At 55.5% G+C, this 15,066-nt stretch overlaps 1 protein-coding gene across 3 annotated transcripts in view; it reads left to right on the forward strand.

Moving 5' to 3' along the window:
• The first annotated feature begins 9,323 nt into the window (after positions 1 to 9,323).
• NSG1 (neuronal vesicle trafficking associated 1) overlaps positions 9,324 to 15,066 on the forward strand; it is a 33,493-nt gene continuing 27,750 nt past the window's right edge. The window contains exons 1-3 of one of the 3 annotated variants that reach the window (XM_033427861.2): positions 9,324 to 9,524; positions 9,918 to 10,072; positions 13,711 to 13,827. In XM_033427861.2, the coding sequence (XP_033283752.1) occupies positions 9,944 to 10,072; positions 13,711 to 13,827 (246 nt within the window). In that variant the 5' untranslated portion in view covers positions 9,324 to 9,524; positions 9,918 to 9,943. The remainder of the gene's footprint in view (positions 9,525 to 9,917; positions 10,073 to 13,710; positions 13,828 to 15,066) is intronic. The other 2 variants (XM_033427859.2, XM_049708837.1) reach the window with 2 other exon arrangements.

Here is a 15,066-nt window from a genome sequence, read left to right on the forward strand (position 1 = left end):
CAATGATTCTGAAACCTGTGTGTGCATGGGAATCACCTGCAGGGCTTGTTAAACCAGAGTCTCTGATCCAGCAGGTCGGTGTGGAGCCTGAGAATGTGCACGTCTAACCAGTTCCCAGGCAAGACTGCTGCCGCTGGTCTGGGAGCCCCACCTTGAGAATCACAGCCCTGGACTAACTCCAAGTTGCATCCCAGCTCTGAAATGCAGGTTCGTGATTCTAGACCCCAGAGTGTGGGCTCTCCTCTCGAGGGGAGGAAGCACCACGTCGTGGACGGGGCTCTGGACAGGAGTTAGCAGGCTCCTGTGATGACCACCCAGCTAAGATGGCAGCGTGGAGCAGGTACCCTCCGCTCTACCAAGCTTTCATCGTGGAAATTCATGCTTGTGAAATGCTCTGAAAACACTAAAGGGCTATTTAAAGAAACGCATATGATGTCAAAATATGCACTGGTTTAAGATTTAAAAAATGTAAAAACATTAAGGAAGTTATTTGGGCTGAAGAGTTTCTGTGTTAGTTTCCCAGGGCTGTTGTAACAAATGACCAAAAACTGGGGGGTGGGCTTAAAACAAGAGAAATGCACTCTCTCCCGGTTCTGGAGGCCAGAAGTTCAAAATCAAGGTGTCAGCAGGGCGTGCTCCCTCTGAAGGCGCCAGGGGAGGATCTGCTGCGTGCCTCTCTCCTAGTTTCCAGGGGCTAGTGGCAATCCTCAGCGTTGTAGCTTGAAGCTACATCTCTCTGCGCTGTGGCCTCTGTCATTATCTGGCCTTTTCTTCTGTATGTCGCTCTGTGTCCCCTCCTCTTCTTAGAAGGACACTGGTCATTGGATTTAGGGCCCATCCTATATCCAGGGTGATTTCGTCCCAAGCCTCAACCAATTATATCTGCAAAGACCCCATTTCCAAGAGAGGTCACATTCTGAGGTTCCCGGTGGACATGAATTTTTAGGGAACACCGTTCAACCCACGGCAGCCCCCTTTCTCCTTTTTCTGATTTAGTCTAATAAATTTGGCAATTTGGATATTTTGCTCACAGCAAGTTGGAAAGAGGTAATGGGGTGACTGGTGAGGATGGTTACCGGCAGCCCCCTGAGGGGATGGAGGCCACAGAGACGTCAATGAATAAGCACTAACGAAGCCCCCGGAGCCTGGGGACACTCAGTGTGGGAGGGCTTCCGGCCCTGTGCTTCCTGTTCAGCTCCTGCAGAAAGCTGACCCCATTCTTCAAGAAAGGGTAAGATTCTTTTCAACATCCTTTGTTTTGGAAGACAGGGCAACATACCTTGCACCACATTAGAATAACTGTGGTCCAAAATGAGGAAAATTTCAATCTTCGGGAAAACCCACCCCCATTCCCCTGCTGGACCAGAGACATAGGGGAGCCTGCCCGACAGAGAAAAGGTTATAAATTATGGATGTAAGAAAAAAAATCATGCCACGGCCAGGAGTCCTAGCTCAGCTCAGGGCCTGTGGATCAGCCATGTGCTAATTTCGCTGGGCTGCAACTAACCAAATCCCAGCCCCAGCCTCAGGAAAGGATACATTCCGGATAGAACAGCCCCTTTAGGTCATAGCTGAGCTGCCTGCAATGCAGTTGAGCCTTGTGCTGTGTAGTCTCCAGCACACTCCTGGGATGCTGTGAATTTTAGACACTCTCCCAGGGACCCTGGCTCCACAGAGCGTGGAATGTATTGCACTCATCCATCTGTGGGCTTTTTAAAAATTCAATAATTAATTCCACCATACGGTGCTATAACTGTTATTAGGATTTGGCCTTTCTCTGGTTCTTTACTTTGGCAAAGGGCTTTTATAATCATTTACCAGCTAAATAATTTAACACGTGTTATTGTTACAGGCTGGAAACCTGGTTCTTAGCTGGTGCTGGGTGATATGAAAATGCTTCTGAACTGAGCAGGGTAAAAGCTGGATGGAATTAGATGGCCCTGGTAATTTATTCCCCAGGTCATGTGCAGTATCTTGCTAGACCTCAACATGCTCTCCGTAATTTGGGTTCTGATTCATACTGGGCCATTCTTTTTTTTTGGCTGCGTTGGGTCTTCGTTGCTGTGCACGGGCTTTCTCTGGTTGCAGCGAGCGGGTGTCGTTGCGGTGTGCGGGCTTCTTACTGCGGTGGCTTCTCTTGTTGCGGAGCATGGGCTCTAGGCTCGCGGGCTTCAGTAGTTGTAGCACGCAGGCTCAGTAGTTGTGGCGCACGGGCTTAGTTGCTCCGCGGCAGGTGGGATCTTCCTGGACCAGGGTTCGAACCCGTGTCCCCTGCATTGGCAGGCGGATTCTTAACCACTGCGCCACCAGGGAAGCCCCATCCTGGGCCATTCTTGTCATGGGAGAGTGAACCAAATGGGGTGGGTGTGGCTTTGAAGCTGGAGGGGAATTAAGTTATGGTTCTAGCCCAACCCCCTCATTTTATGTAAGGGGAAACTGAGGCCCAGGTGGGTTGGTGCTTTGCCTAAGGCCACGTTGCTAGTATGACTCCAACGGGTGGCATAAACTCAGGACCAGAGTTTAGGGTATTCAGATTTAGGGTATTCCCCCTGCCCCGTTTCTGGTCCTAAGTGGAACTTGGAGGAAGGGAGGGAGGGGGAAGCAGAGGCAGCTGGGTTCTCCCATCAGAGGGCAAGAGCATCTGGCCAGGGCTTGGAGCAGAGGGAGGGAGCTGCACTGTTGATCGGGAATCTACACTTTCACTAGGTTCTTGATATGTCCTGATGTTCTTCTACCTACATGCCTTCTGAGCATTGTCTTAAGGGGCATATCTCATCTCAGCCTCAGTGGTGTCCTCTGAGAGATGGATTAATAGGACCACACAGTGGTTAGAGGGGATTGATAGTCAGTGCCTAGAGAGCCCTTATCAGCATTCACTGCCCATTAGCTATTGTTGGTACAGTCTTTCTACCTATTATTATGGTTCCTTTATCTGTAAAATGGGTATAACAATGCCTGCCCCCTACCACTTCAGAATTTTTGTGAAGCTAAAAAGAGAAAGAAAATGGCAGAGAAAGTATTTCATTCTCCTCCTCATCTAGTTCTTCACCCAGGACGGGGGGTGGGGGGGGGCAGGGCAGTGGGTAGGGGTCTTCCTGGAGGCTCCAGAGAGTGTCCAGGCAGGAGCAAAAAATGCTCTCCCTCGGCATTTGTATCGGTCAAGTTGCCAAGAGGAGGGCTTCCCTGGTGGCGCAGTGGTTGAGAGTCCGCCTGCCGATGCAGGGGACACGGGTTCGTGCCCCGGTCTGGGAAGATCCCACATGCCGCGGAGTGGCTGGGCCCGTGAGCCATGGCCACTGAGCCTGCGCATCCGGAGCCTGTGCTCCGCAACGGGAGAGGTCACAACAGTGAGAGGCCCGCGTACCGCAAAAAAAAAAAAAAAGGTGCCAAGAGGTAGCAGGTGGCCCACTAAATGGGATCGTTTGAGGAGGGATGTGACCAGGGGCCCAGAAGATGTGGCCCTGTAGCCGGAGTGAGCCCTGGGGGAGCTGTGACTACTCCTGGGTCAGCAGGGAGGCAGGCAGAGGGGCCTGGGCTCCTCCTGAGTGACCTTCTTCAAGGGATACTTCAGGGATGTGGCCCACCTTCTTCAGGGCCAGCCTGAGGGGGCTGGGACGCAGGACCCTATTGGCCAGAGGGCACTGAAGTAAGCCATGGTCTCTGCAGGCCCAGACAGAGAGTGGGGAGGCGGGAGCAGGTCTGCAGGGGGCCCAGCACGGCACCATTGGCGCCCCCTGCGCAGAAGGGGTGCCTGGGAGCCAAAGTGCGAGGGGTGGGAGTTCACCTGGTCTGTGAGTTCACCGCCATGGCTTCCTTGGGGGCTGACCCGCCGAAAGCCCCAGGGACAGGTTCTACACCGTACTCCCTCCCTGGATGTAAAATGTAAAACGAGGGTGTGGAACTAGAGGATTATTCAACCTCTGGAAAACCCTTGATCCCAAGATGCGTGGTCATTTGATCTGCATTTCCTCCCCAGGCAGGACGGTGGAGATGTATCTTCTGAACTTGAACCCTCCTCCCCACTGCCCCCCCCCGCCCCCCTGCCCCCCCCACCCCGGGCCCTGCCAAGTAAAGGGAAACTATTGGATGTTCTCCTTGGAACCGCACAGCACATGCTGCTCCCCTGCCCTCAGCCTCTTCTGTTGGGTAGAGGGAGGTGGTGTCACTCCTCCCTCCCCCTCCCTCCCTGCTGACATGGAAAACCTTGGGGTCAAGAAATATTCTTTTAGGTTCCTTCCGCCGGGCAGTGACGTTCCTTGTCCTGAATATTTTTCTACGCTACCGTCCTTGATTTTAGGGCTGGACAGGTTTGAACGTTTGAAAGCAGCCTGCGTTGTGCAAACCATAGGAATTTGGAGCTCCAGCATCTTGGAGACGATTACCCAACCAAAAAATTCAACTTCTGCTGACTTTACGTGCACCAATCGCCCAGAATGGCAATGCTCTGACCGCAAATCCAAAAATGGGACTCCAATGGGAAGGATTTTAAAAATCATCTTTTCTTATATCCCAAATCTTGGAGCTCAGAAAAGGAAACCTTTGTGATCACTCCCGTCATTTTGTAGACGAGAAAACTGAGGTCCCGAGAGAGCCACTCCCCAGAGCCCTGTGTCTTTCTTGCTCACAACCCCTGACCCCCACAACCCCGCCAAGGTCAAGGGCCTCACAGCCAAAGCGAGGTTGATCTTAGAAACATTTGGAGAAAATTAGGAACTGCTGACTGGTTCATTAAGACTCCACAGGCAGCAACAAACAACCCACCCCCCAACTCCCCCCCGCAAGACTCCTAAAACCCCCAATACACATACAGTTCTGTTTAAAAATGTAAGAGCTCACCAAATGACTTGGAGCCCCATAATCCTGTTTATTTAGTTTCTACAAGTACAAAGAAAGGGATAAAAATATCGCTCATTCACTTCTTAACCATTTACTGAGTCCCTAATGTGCGCAGAGGGTTAGGGACTACAAAGGTAAGTGAAACACTAAAATCATAAAAATCACTGTATTTATGATTTTGTCTACACATCATACATTTTAAAATAAGGTTTGGCATTTTCCAGAAATGAGCATTTGCAGCAGGGTTAAACCTAGGAAGAATGCCTCAGTGATGCTATGGGCCACCTTGCCTTCAGCTTGAATTAGACCGTGAATTTTCTCACTACACACTTGCACTTGGCTTTACAAACCTGACATTTCAATGTCTGAATCTACTGTGAATGTAAGATGAGTGGATGCCTACTCCATTTAACGTATGGTTCCTGTGTACTCGCTGTGCACCAGGCCCTGTTCTAGGCACGGGGGATGGAGAAATGAAAAATATTTATTTTGCCAGAATTTGCTCCTGTGCTGGGGATCAGGCTGGTTATGGGGAAGCCTGCCGGGTGAGCCCAGAGGCTGGCCCGCCTCTGCCCGGCACTGTGTGGCCTGGGACTAGGAATTTACTTCCCTGAGCTACAAAGAAGCTCCTCAGGACCTGGGGAGGATCTCCTTAGTCACTCTGAGCACTAACCCTACACTCGTGACCTGCCTCTACCACCTCCTCCTGGCCTCAACATCACTACCAAGAAGACACTGCAGGGTACCTAATTAGAGGTCGAAGCCATCATAAGAGGCAAAGCAGGCACTGTGTTTTGTTTTTAGTATCATAATAGCTCATTTGAATCTCACAACACTGTGATGGAAGTATTGTTATTATTCCTTCCATTTTATAGATGGGGGAACTGAGGCACAGAGAAGTTAAGCAACTTGTCCAAAATCACACAGCTAGAAGCGGGAGAGAGGATTGGAAATCAGACTGTGTCACACTGCCTCCTGCCGTGGCAGGCTGGGCTCTGAGCAGTGGGACAAAGAAGGTCGCCGAGAGGCTAGGAAGTGGAAATGACAGGGTCTTGAGTGTTGGGGAGCAGCAGTTGGCTGCCCTGCCCGGTGGAAGGTGGACGGGGCAGTGGTTACTGCACTCATCTGCACAGTGATGGATCTGTCCCTAGAAAGGGATCATAACCCTAGAAATGTCCTTTAAAGAGTCATCTAGAAAAACCAAATTCATGTCAAAAATCCTGTGAATATCTAGGAGTTACAGGTTGCTGGTGCTAGGATGAAACTGGGGTCTGAGGGAAGAGCATAGTGTATTTCACATAGATTTCACTCTGTGGACACTGTAAAAACACCTTAAATCAGTTTGTCCCACAACACAGCTTTACTGGTCCCCAGTTCTGTGACTGTGGCCTCTTCAACCTCATCTCTAGCCAAGACCCTACCCTGCCTCTCCCAGAACCATCTACAACCCTGAGTTCCCCAAATCACTGCACCCTTGCAGGTTTGACGCTTGTGGTGAGCTCAGTGGTGGCCCCCCCAGAGACGTCCAAATCTAGCCCTCGGAATCTGTGAATATTGTCTTATAGGGCAAATGATGTGATTACAGACTTTTTTCTTAAACATTTTTTATTTCTTTAATGTATATATTTATTTATTTATTTTTGGCTGCGTTGGGTCTTCGTTGCTGCACGCAGGCTTTCTCTAGTTGTGGTGAGCTGGGGGCTACTCTTCACTGTGGTGCGCAGGCTTCTCATTGCGGTGGCTTCTCTTGTTGCGGAGCACGGGTTCTACGCACGCGGGCTTCAGTAGTTGTGGCACAAGGGCTCAGTAGTTGTGGCTCGTGGGCTCTAGAGCGCAGGCTCAGTAGTTGTGGCGCATGGGCTTAGTTGCTCCGCGGCATGGGGGATCTTACCAGACCAGGGCTCGAACCCGTGTCCCCTGCATTGGCAAGCGGATTCTTAACCACTGTGCCACCAGGGAAGCCCCGTGATTACAGATATTGAGAGAACATTATCCTGGGTCATCCCAGTGGCCCCAAATCCAATGACAAATGCCCTTATAGGAGACACAGAGGAGAGGAGGGGGCAGGGCGATCACGGAGGCAGAGACTGGAGGGATGCGGCCACAAGCCTAGCAAAGCCTGGCGCCACCGGAAGCTGGCAGAGGCAGGAATGGATTCTCCCCTGCAGTCTCTGTAGGGAGTGTGGCCTGGCTGACCCCTTGATCTCGGACTCTGGCCTCCAGAGCTGTGAGATGATACATTTGTGGTTTTAAGCCTTCCAGTTTGGGGTAATTTGTTACAGCAGGCCTGGGAAACTGACATCTGCCTACACATGCATCCCCACCTGGGAGACCTTCCGCCCACTCTGCTCTCCCTCGGGCCCCCCTGGAGGATTTCATACTTTGCCCACAGCCTCCTGCCTTCTCCCCCTGCCAGTGGACGAGGTCGCTCCCACGGGTGGGCCCTCTGCTCCTTCGGAAGGCTTGCCATTTCTTTTCCCTTGTCCATCAGCTGCTGATGGGCGCAGCGTGTCTTGTGAATTGCATTGTCCACATGTGTGCCCTTCACAGGGTCTGGTGCGGCCTGGGCACCCACAAAAATCCCACACAGAATGAAGCTGCAGAGTCCCAGTGACCGGCACCAGTCAAAACCCAGAACAGCATGAAAAAGCAACTGGCGACTGTCCCCTGCTGTCTCTGGGACAACCATGGGCCATCCTTGTCTCTGTCCTCCTCAGCTGACAGAGCCTTTGAGGGGGAGAGGGGTCCACACAGGGCCCAGGAGGCCCACCCTGCAGCTCCCCGTGTGGGATTCTGACTGCAGTGTTTGTGTGTGTGCGTGTTGGGGCCGAAGATGGGAACAAAGCTATTCCCTCGGTGAATGCAGCCCACAAGGTTTCTTGCGATCTGTAAGCTCTTAGTCTGGCCAGGGACGCACCTAAACCAGCACCTGAGCAGACTCTAGCTGCTCTTCCTCAACTGCTGCAGGAAGTAACGAAGCGTCAGGGAGGAGGCCCCCTCTGGTCCCCTGTAAGAACCTGGACCACACACAGATGCCTTATCGCTGTACCAGTCCTGCGTTCAAAGGGCCTTTGCCAGAAGGATGCTGATGCCAGGCCCCAAGGTGCCTGCGTCTGGGACACCAGCCCTTCCTGGGCTGGCCAGGGGTAGTGTGCGCCAAGAGCCTGGGTCCTGCCAGGCTGCCCTGTGGTCAAAGGCTCATGTGGACCCTGCTGAGGACTTGGGCCCAGATAAGAGAAATCCAGGCACCTCATCCGCTTGTGCCCTCCCGGGCCCTCCCTTTTGAAATCAAGGTGTCCATGGCCAGGTTCCTAGACTGACCTGGTGGCTCAAGGCTCAGCAGGCAGTGAGAGGATAGTGTTCCTGTTCTCTAGCTACATGGAGAGGAGGTTCTGCCGGGGTGCTTCTCTCATGGTTCTCAGGTGGCAGATGGAAAACGCTGGGTCTCAGGCCATCAGCCACGCAAAACAGAATCAGGCAAAGGGTGTCAAAGTAAGACTTTGGGGGACACCTACTCTGTGTCCTAGCAGGGCCCCAGCAGGACACAGGGGCCTGGGAGGTGCCCTTTTTCCAGCAGCAGCCTTCCTCCCGCACCTGGTCTTCTTCCCCGAAACTCCTTCTCATCCGGGGAGTCCTAGGCTAGGGCTGGTTGTAAGTCTATAAAACGGGGCCCTAATCTGGGAAGCTGCGACAGTGGCTCCGATGGGGGGAGAGAGGGCCAAAGGATCGGGTTAGAAATCCCCTTTTCGTTCCAGGACGCCCCTTCTCTGAGCCCTGGATGATTGAGGCTGCGGCTGCCGGGAGCGGACCCCAGCTTTACCTTCTGACCAGACCAGAGAAACGCTACAACGCGTCACGCGAAGCGCTCTCTTTGCCCTGCATACCTTCCCTCCCGCTACCCTGGGCGTCCCCCCACGTCCGGACACCGTCCCCAGCTCTGGAGAGCGCTCCCTCCACATCCTGTACCACCAAAAAACTCCCCCCTCCATTCCCATCCGAGCTTCCTTTCACCAGGGACACGCCCTCTTTTTGTCGGCCTCTCCACAAGCCAGCCACGCACTAACCACACCACGCTCTCGTCTCTGCCACCGCTCACAGCCTCCTGGAACCCTCCCCCGCAGGACCCTTCCCTATCCTTCAGGACTCCCAGATCGGCTCGGCTGTAAGGGGGGCACCTTTTCCCCCAGTTTGGGGGATCGCTCCATCCCTAGGATCCCCCGCCCCTCTCTCGCTTCGAATCGCCTTGCGCCCCAGCCGCCGCCTCGGGGTTGCGCAGCCCGCACCTCTCTTTCCCCCCATCCCCGGCTTCCAGCCCTGTGGCGCCCTCCGAGCCTCCCATCCGGGGCGCGATCCCATCCCCCTTATCTCCCCCCACCAGCCGAGGTCCCGGCGACCGCGGGGTCCACGGGGAGCGCCCCCCTGCGCCCGCCCCGCGCTTCTTTGTGCGGCCGGCGTGCGCGCGTTGCGTCAAGGCTGCCGCCGCCGCCACACGCACGCACTCACAGCGCGCAGTTAACCCCCGGGAGCGGCAGGAAGGGAGGTGGCGAGCGGGGGGAGGGAGCCCAATCGCGCGGTGCCCCCGCCCCGGCCCCGCGCGGCGCCGCCTCTGCCATTGCTGTGAGCGGGAGCGGGCGACGCGGAGGCTCGGAGTGCGGTCGGAGTCCAGACCTGCCGGAGCCGGGCGTGGGGTGAGTGCTGGCCGGCAGGCGGGGCCGCGGGGCGCCCGGGTTGGACCCTTCCGCCGGGGAGCCGGGTACAGGGCCGCGCATTTCCCCAGGTGGGAGGGACAGGGGTCCCTGGGCAGGTCACCGGCGAGGCGTCGCCAGGACCGGGGACGCGTCTAGACCCGCGGGCAGGGGCGGCGCCCCCTCCCCGGCTGCTAGGCGTCCCTGAGCTTGGCGCTTTTGCCCAGCGGGTGAGTCCATAAATACACAGCACCCACCCCCCAGCCCTCGGGCCGCGACCTCTGCGTCCTCACGACCCCTCCTCGGAGACGAGGCGGGGGCCGGAGAGCTCGCCGACGCCCGGGACAGCGGGTGGGTCTTGCTCGCGGTGACTCCCGCCCGGCCCTCGCTCCGCAGGCGGCAGCCTCGGGTCTTCCGGAACCATGGTGAAGTTGGGGAACAATTTCGCGGAGAAGGGCACCAAGCAGCCGCTGCTGGAGGATGGCTTCGACACCATCCCCCTGATGACGCCCCTTGATGTCAATCAACTGCAGTTCCCGCCCTCGGATAAGGTGAGAGGCCCCCGGTACCCAGGACCGCCGGGTGCGCACCCCCAAATCTCGGGTGGCGGCCGCAACAAAAGAAACGCGCCGCGTGCGCTGGGGACGCGAACTGGGGGCGGGCTCGGGCGGGGTGGAGGACGCCCCTCGGAGGACCACGTACCCGCGCGGGATTCTGGATCGGGTGATCTGGCCCCCCCCCCGCCCCGCCCCGCCTTAGATGACAGCTTCTTCCTGACAATGGAACGCGGACGGGGTAGGGTCCCTTCTTGATTTTCGTGGGACTCTTGTCCGAGAGAGGCCCCTGGCCCCTCCACCTACAACCCAGCCCCGTTCGTCTCTGCCCCGGGGTACCAGGAGCTCTGGTTCTGGGGTGAGCCCAGGCGTGGTGCGGCTGCCCCTCGTGCCTTCCCGGATGATGCAGTTTCAGCCCGATTTGCCCCTTTGGGGTGGAGAGGCCCCTCTCCTTGGCCAGATGGGCCCTCCCTAGGGGCTGAATCCCCCTCCTTACCCTCTGCGCCCACCCCTCCCACATCGGCGGTAGATGCGGCAGGGTGCGCGCTCCTACAACGCCTCCTTCCTCTCTTTGTTCCTTTTGTGAAATCTCCAAATAAGCACTCGTGCTCCTCAGTATTAGGGTAACTGGGGACAGCCATTCATCACTCTCTCCTTAAAGCGGGATTTTTTCTTTTTGCTGAATTTAAGGAATCCCCTCTTTCTTGAATACCGCCTGCCGTCAAGTAGTTTCTGTGTCCATTAAGAGCAATTTTTTCAAGAGTTAACATTAAAAACCCTTAAAAGTCTAGACAGTTATATTGTAAAACCCAAACCTAAAATTATCCACACACATCCATTCTGATCCCCTTGCAGCTTTTCAGAATCATCCCAGCCACGAGGAAGCGCACTCTGTTCCCCCAGGTGTGCTGGCGTTAATTGTTTCATTTAATGCCTGGCAGGGAGGTTCTGACTTGGGGCTTGTGGTTTATTTGGGGCATGTTGGTGATTACTGGCCGTGGGGCAGGGGTGGGGATGAGAGACTATCCCTGCCATGGGTCCTTCCTTTCGTTATTCCCACGGTGGGCCTTTTGATAGCCTTACTCAGTTCCCCAAAGGGGTTTTGATTCCCCCAACTCTGTTGTCTGTGTTTGGGTAGGAGAGCGGGGGGCGGGGGCCAGAGCGATGCTGGAACAGGTGTTTTATTTCAAGAAAAGAGGATCAGCTGGTCACACCTGTGCACCTGGGTCAGGCATCGATGGTCTAAAAGAAGCTTTGTGGGAGGGGCAGGGCTGCCTGAGGACTCGGCTTCCGCCTTCCCCTTCCCTGTCTAGGTGTCAGACTTGCCCAGTTAGCCCAGCCTGGCGCCACCGTGCCCGCCTTCCCCTCCTGCCTCAGCCTGTGCCAGGGACACGGCATCCCCAGGAAGCACCTCTATCAGGTGACCGCCTCCACTCAGCCTCCTCTTTGGTCCTCAGTCTGTTTCCTTCCGGAACCGTCTGGCACGTAGTTGGCTTATACCAGGGAGGAGGTTTCAGGCAGGTATGAAATTTTGGCCAGACAATCAGGCCATCAAGGGTAACCTAAGCAGCTCTGAAGGTGATGAGTCTCCCGTCCCTGAGATGCTCCAGACATGGGCATTCTAGCAGGGAGTGATGGTTGCGCCAGGTTTCTGAGGTCACAGATGAGGAAACCGAGTCTCCAGGCGTTTATAGGACGTGCGCAAGGTCACTCGGCTGAAGGCTGCCATCCTCCAGGATGCGGAAGCCCTGGCGGGGCCCCTTGCTCTGCCCTGCTTGGAGCCAGACCGCACTCTCACGAGACATCTCTTAACCCGAACAGCGGCAACATGTTGCTCCCAGCTAGGGTTCAGGGAGGTGATGTCACCTGTCCCAGGGGACGCGTGTCCGAGGGCTGGTAACACAGTTCAGGTTGTAAATAGAATGTGTGCTGAGCACGAGGTTCTGAGGTGCAACAGTGCCGGTAGTCACAGAGCTGGTAGCAGCCTCAGGGCCAGTCTCAGCTGACGTGTTTGAATGCTTGTTACTCACCAGGCACTTGTCCGCATGCTTTATGGCTTTCAGTTACTTTAACACACTGGCGTTAGGAGGTAACTACCACTGTTACCCCATTTTACAGGTGTGGAAATGGAGACACAGAGAGTTTAAGGAACTTGCCCGAAGTCACCTAGCTTGTTAGTGGCAGAGGCAGATGGAATCCGGGCTGATGGGATCCTGACCGGCTCCCCACTGGGCTCAGGGTCCCGTGGATTCCCTCCTCCTCACAGTAGCCCTACCAGATAGGCCTTGCACCCATGTCACAGGCCGGGAAACTGAGGTTCCAGGTAGCCAAGGGTGTGCTCAGGGTCCCACAGCTACTCAGGTACAGTTGGGGTTCGAGGATGGCAGGGTGAGGCCCAGGTGCTGCCCTAGAGATGGGTGCCCCCAGGGTGGGCACGCAGGCTGTCGCACTGAGCGCAGGGAGAGCTGCATGTAACGGAAGGGAGGAGGGAGGCAAGAGTGTGCTTTAGAGGGGTGTGGCCCTTAGAGCACTTTTCAGTGTCGCATGGCGTGGGCCACTTTCTTCCTGAGGCTGCATCTGGTGTCACGGCTCAGTCTGGGAGCGCCCACAGTGTCCTGAGTGCTTGTTCTGCGCTGGGTCCCACCCCCACGGAGGGCAGTGTGTCCCCACGCTGTGGTTCACCCAGTGAAGGGCGTTGTCACTTGGGTGAGGAAGAGGGTGGGGGGCTGTCTCTCTCCAGTCCAACTTCCTGGCTTCTGCTCTAGGGGGTGGGCATTTGAGGACTAGACACACATAGCCCCCGGACACTGCTCCCAGACCCCTCGCCTCCGCATCCAATGGGGACAGAGAAGGAAACAGCCCTGGCAACGGGGTGTGATGGGGGCAGTGATGGTGCGGAGAGGCTGTGAGCATCCGAGGGTGGAGGCTCGAGGGGTGGATTAGGGTGCAGCTGACGCTGGGCGTTGGGTGTCGGGAAAGGGTTTGCCTGGGGCAGAGGCAGAGCAGATTCCGTGGTTGGAAAAACATCTCCCGCTTCCCAGTGGAGAGTGGAGGGGGGACAGAGCAGGGAGACCCTTTAAGGGCTGTTGCCAAGACAAGGGAGAGAGGAGGGTGGTGGGGTAGCGACAGACTCCCCAAGGGCGATTTGCTTGAAGGCTGGCTGCCTGCTCCTTCCTGGTGCTGGAGGGCAATAGTGCCCTTGAATCTTCCTGTTTTACCCGTGGCGGCACGTGAAGACCAGTGAAAAAATCAGCGCATCCTTCCCACCACCTGGGCCAGTGAAGCTCTGGGCAGTGAGGGGAGCGCCAAGTTAGGAGTCAGGAGCTCTGCTCACTTCTCTCAGCCCTGCCACCTACTAGCTACGTGGCCTTGACCAATGTACCGTACTTCCTTGCCCCTCCGTTATCATTCTTCCCTCCTGGGGCTGCTATCAGGATTATTAATGGTAATGTGCTGAAAGTCTCGGCACAGAGGAGATTTCTAATAAGTGGTGGCTGTTCTCATTCTTTCTGTGAAATACTTCCTGGTGAAATGGTGACTCTGAACGAGGGTTTCCCCACCTGTCCTCTTTGGACAGGTGTGTCTGAATGTATCTGGCTGTACTACTGACTGTTTGCTTCTGTTTCCTGGACAAGGTGGTGGTGAAAACTAAGACTGAATATGAACCTGACCGCAAGAAAGGCAAAACACGTCCTCCCAAGATAGCTGAGTTCACCGTCAGCATCACCGAGGGTGTTACCGAGAGGTTCAAGGTGAGTGGCCCTGGAAGCGGATGAGATGCTGCTTTTGCCCCCAGGAGGGGTCCACTGAGCTGCAGAGATGACCTGTGGAGTGATGGGAACAGGACGAGACACGGATGTGGGCTGACCCCAGATGTGCAAAATTGACCTTGTGGTTTTTAAAATTTCTTCTTTCTTTCCTTTATCTTCCAAAATGATCAACATTACTTAGTTTTAATAACGGGGAAGACCCATCCCTAAACTTTCTTTTAGGCAAAGGTTATAAACATACGACAGATCACTTACCAAACAGTAAAATCCCTTCAGTTCCGGGAGGAGGGCAGACAATAACAAAAGGGCAACCCATCGCACTTACTTAGTGCCAGGACCCAGTCTGAGCCTTGGCATCTGCAGGCTCAGCTAAGCATCCCTCCCCAGGAGGTCAGGACTATCCATGTAGCCCATTTTGCAGATGGGGAAGTTGAGGCACAGGGTGGTCATCGCTCTGCGTGGCAGGACCGGGAGTCAGAGGTGGCCCACTGCAGAGCCCTTGTGTTCACGCTCCATCTGACAGGATGTGGAGGGGTGGGGCCTGGCTGGCCCTGTACATGGGTTGCTGGAAGTGCTCACTTTGGGCAGGGAAACCTTTCTCTGGACTGTTCTTCAGGGAAGAACAGCTGCTGAAAGGGGCGGGATTGCAGCCAGGCCTGGGGACAGAGCCTTCTCCCCTGCGTCTGGGTGGCCTCTGAGGATGGAAGCAGCTGTGCTGGTTGAGGAACAAGTTAGGATGTTGATCTTCTGGAAACTTGTTCTTTGGGAAACAGATGGCAAAATGGAGGCCCTCACCTGGGTTCGGAAGGGTGACGTGGGCGACATGAGTAGGTCACCCAGGCCTCGAAGGGTGGCCGTGGCTGGCTCCCTGCCTGCCACCCACGTGGATGTGTGAGCCGCGTCTCTATGCTGGGTGCATGGGCACCTGCCCACCTCCGTGCCCTGCAGTTTCCAAAGCCGCTTTGCACACTGCATCCTGTTCGATCTCCATGACGCACCTGTGAACTGGTTAAGAGATGAAAGTGAAGCCCAAGGAGTGAGGTGGCCTTGTGGGGTGACTGGGGATGCCAGGGCATAATGTGACTTTCAATCCTTCCCATCACTCCGTGCTGCCTCCCCGGCCTGGAGGAAAACCATAGAGGGGCCGGCCAAGCCAGCGGGTGCCGTCAGAGTCGTCGTCTTTTGTGTCTGTGGGGTGTTCACTTGTGATAGCTCATCTAA

This window comes from Orcinus orca, chromosome 4, assembly GCF_937001465.1.
Source record: "Orcinus orca chromosome 4, mOrcOrc1.1, whole genome shotgun sequence".
Lineage (NCBI taxonomy): Eukaryota > Metazoa > Chordata > Mammalia > Artiodactyla > Delphinidae > Orcinus > Orcinus orca.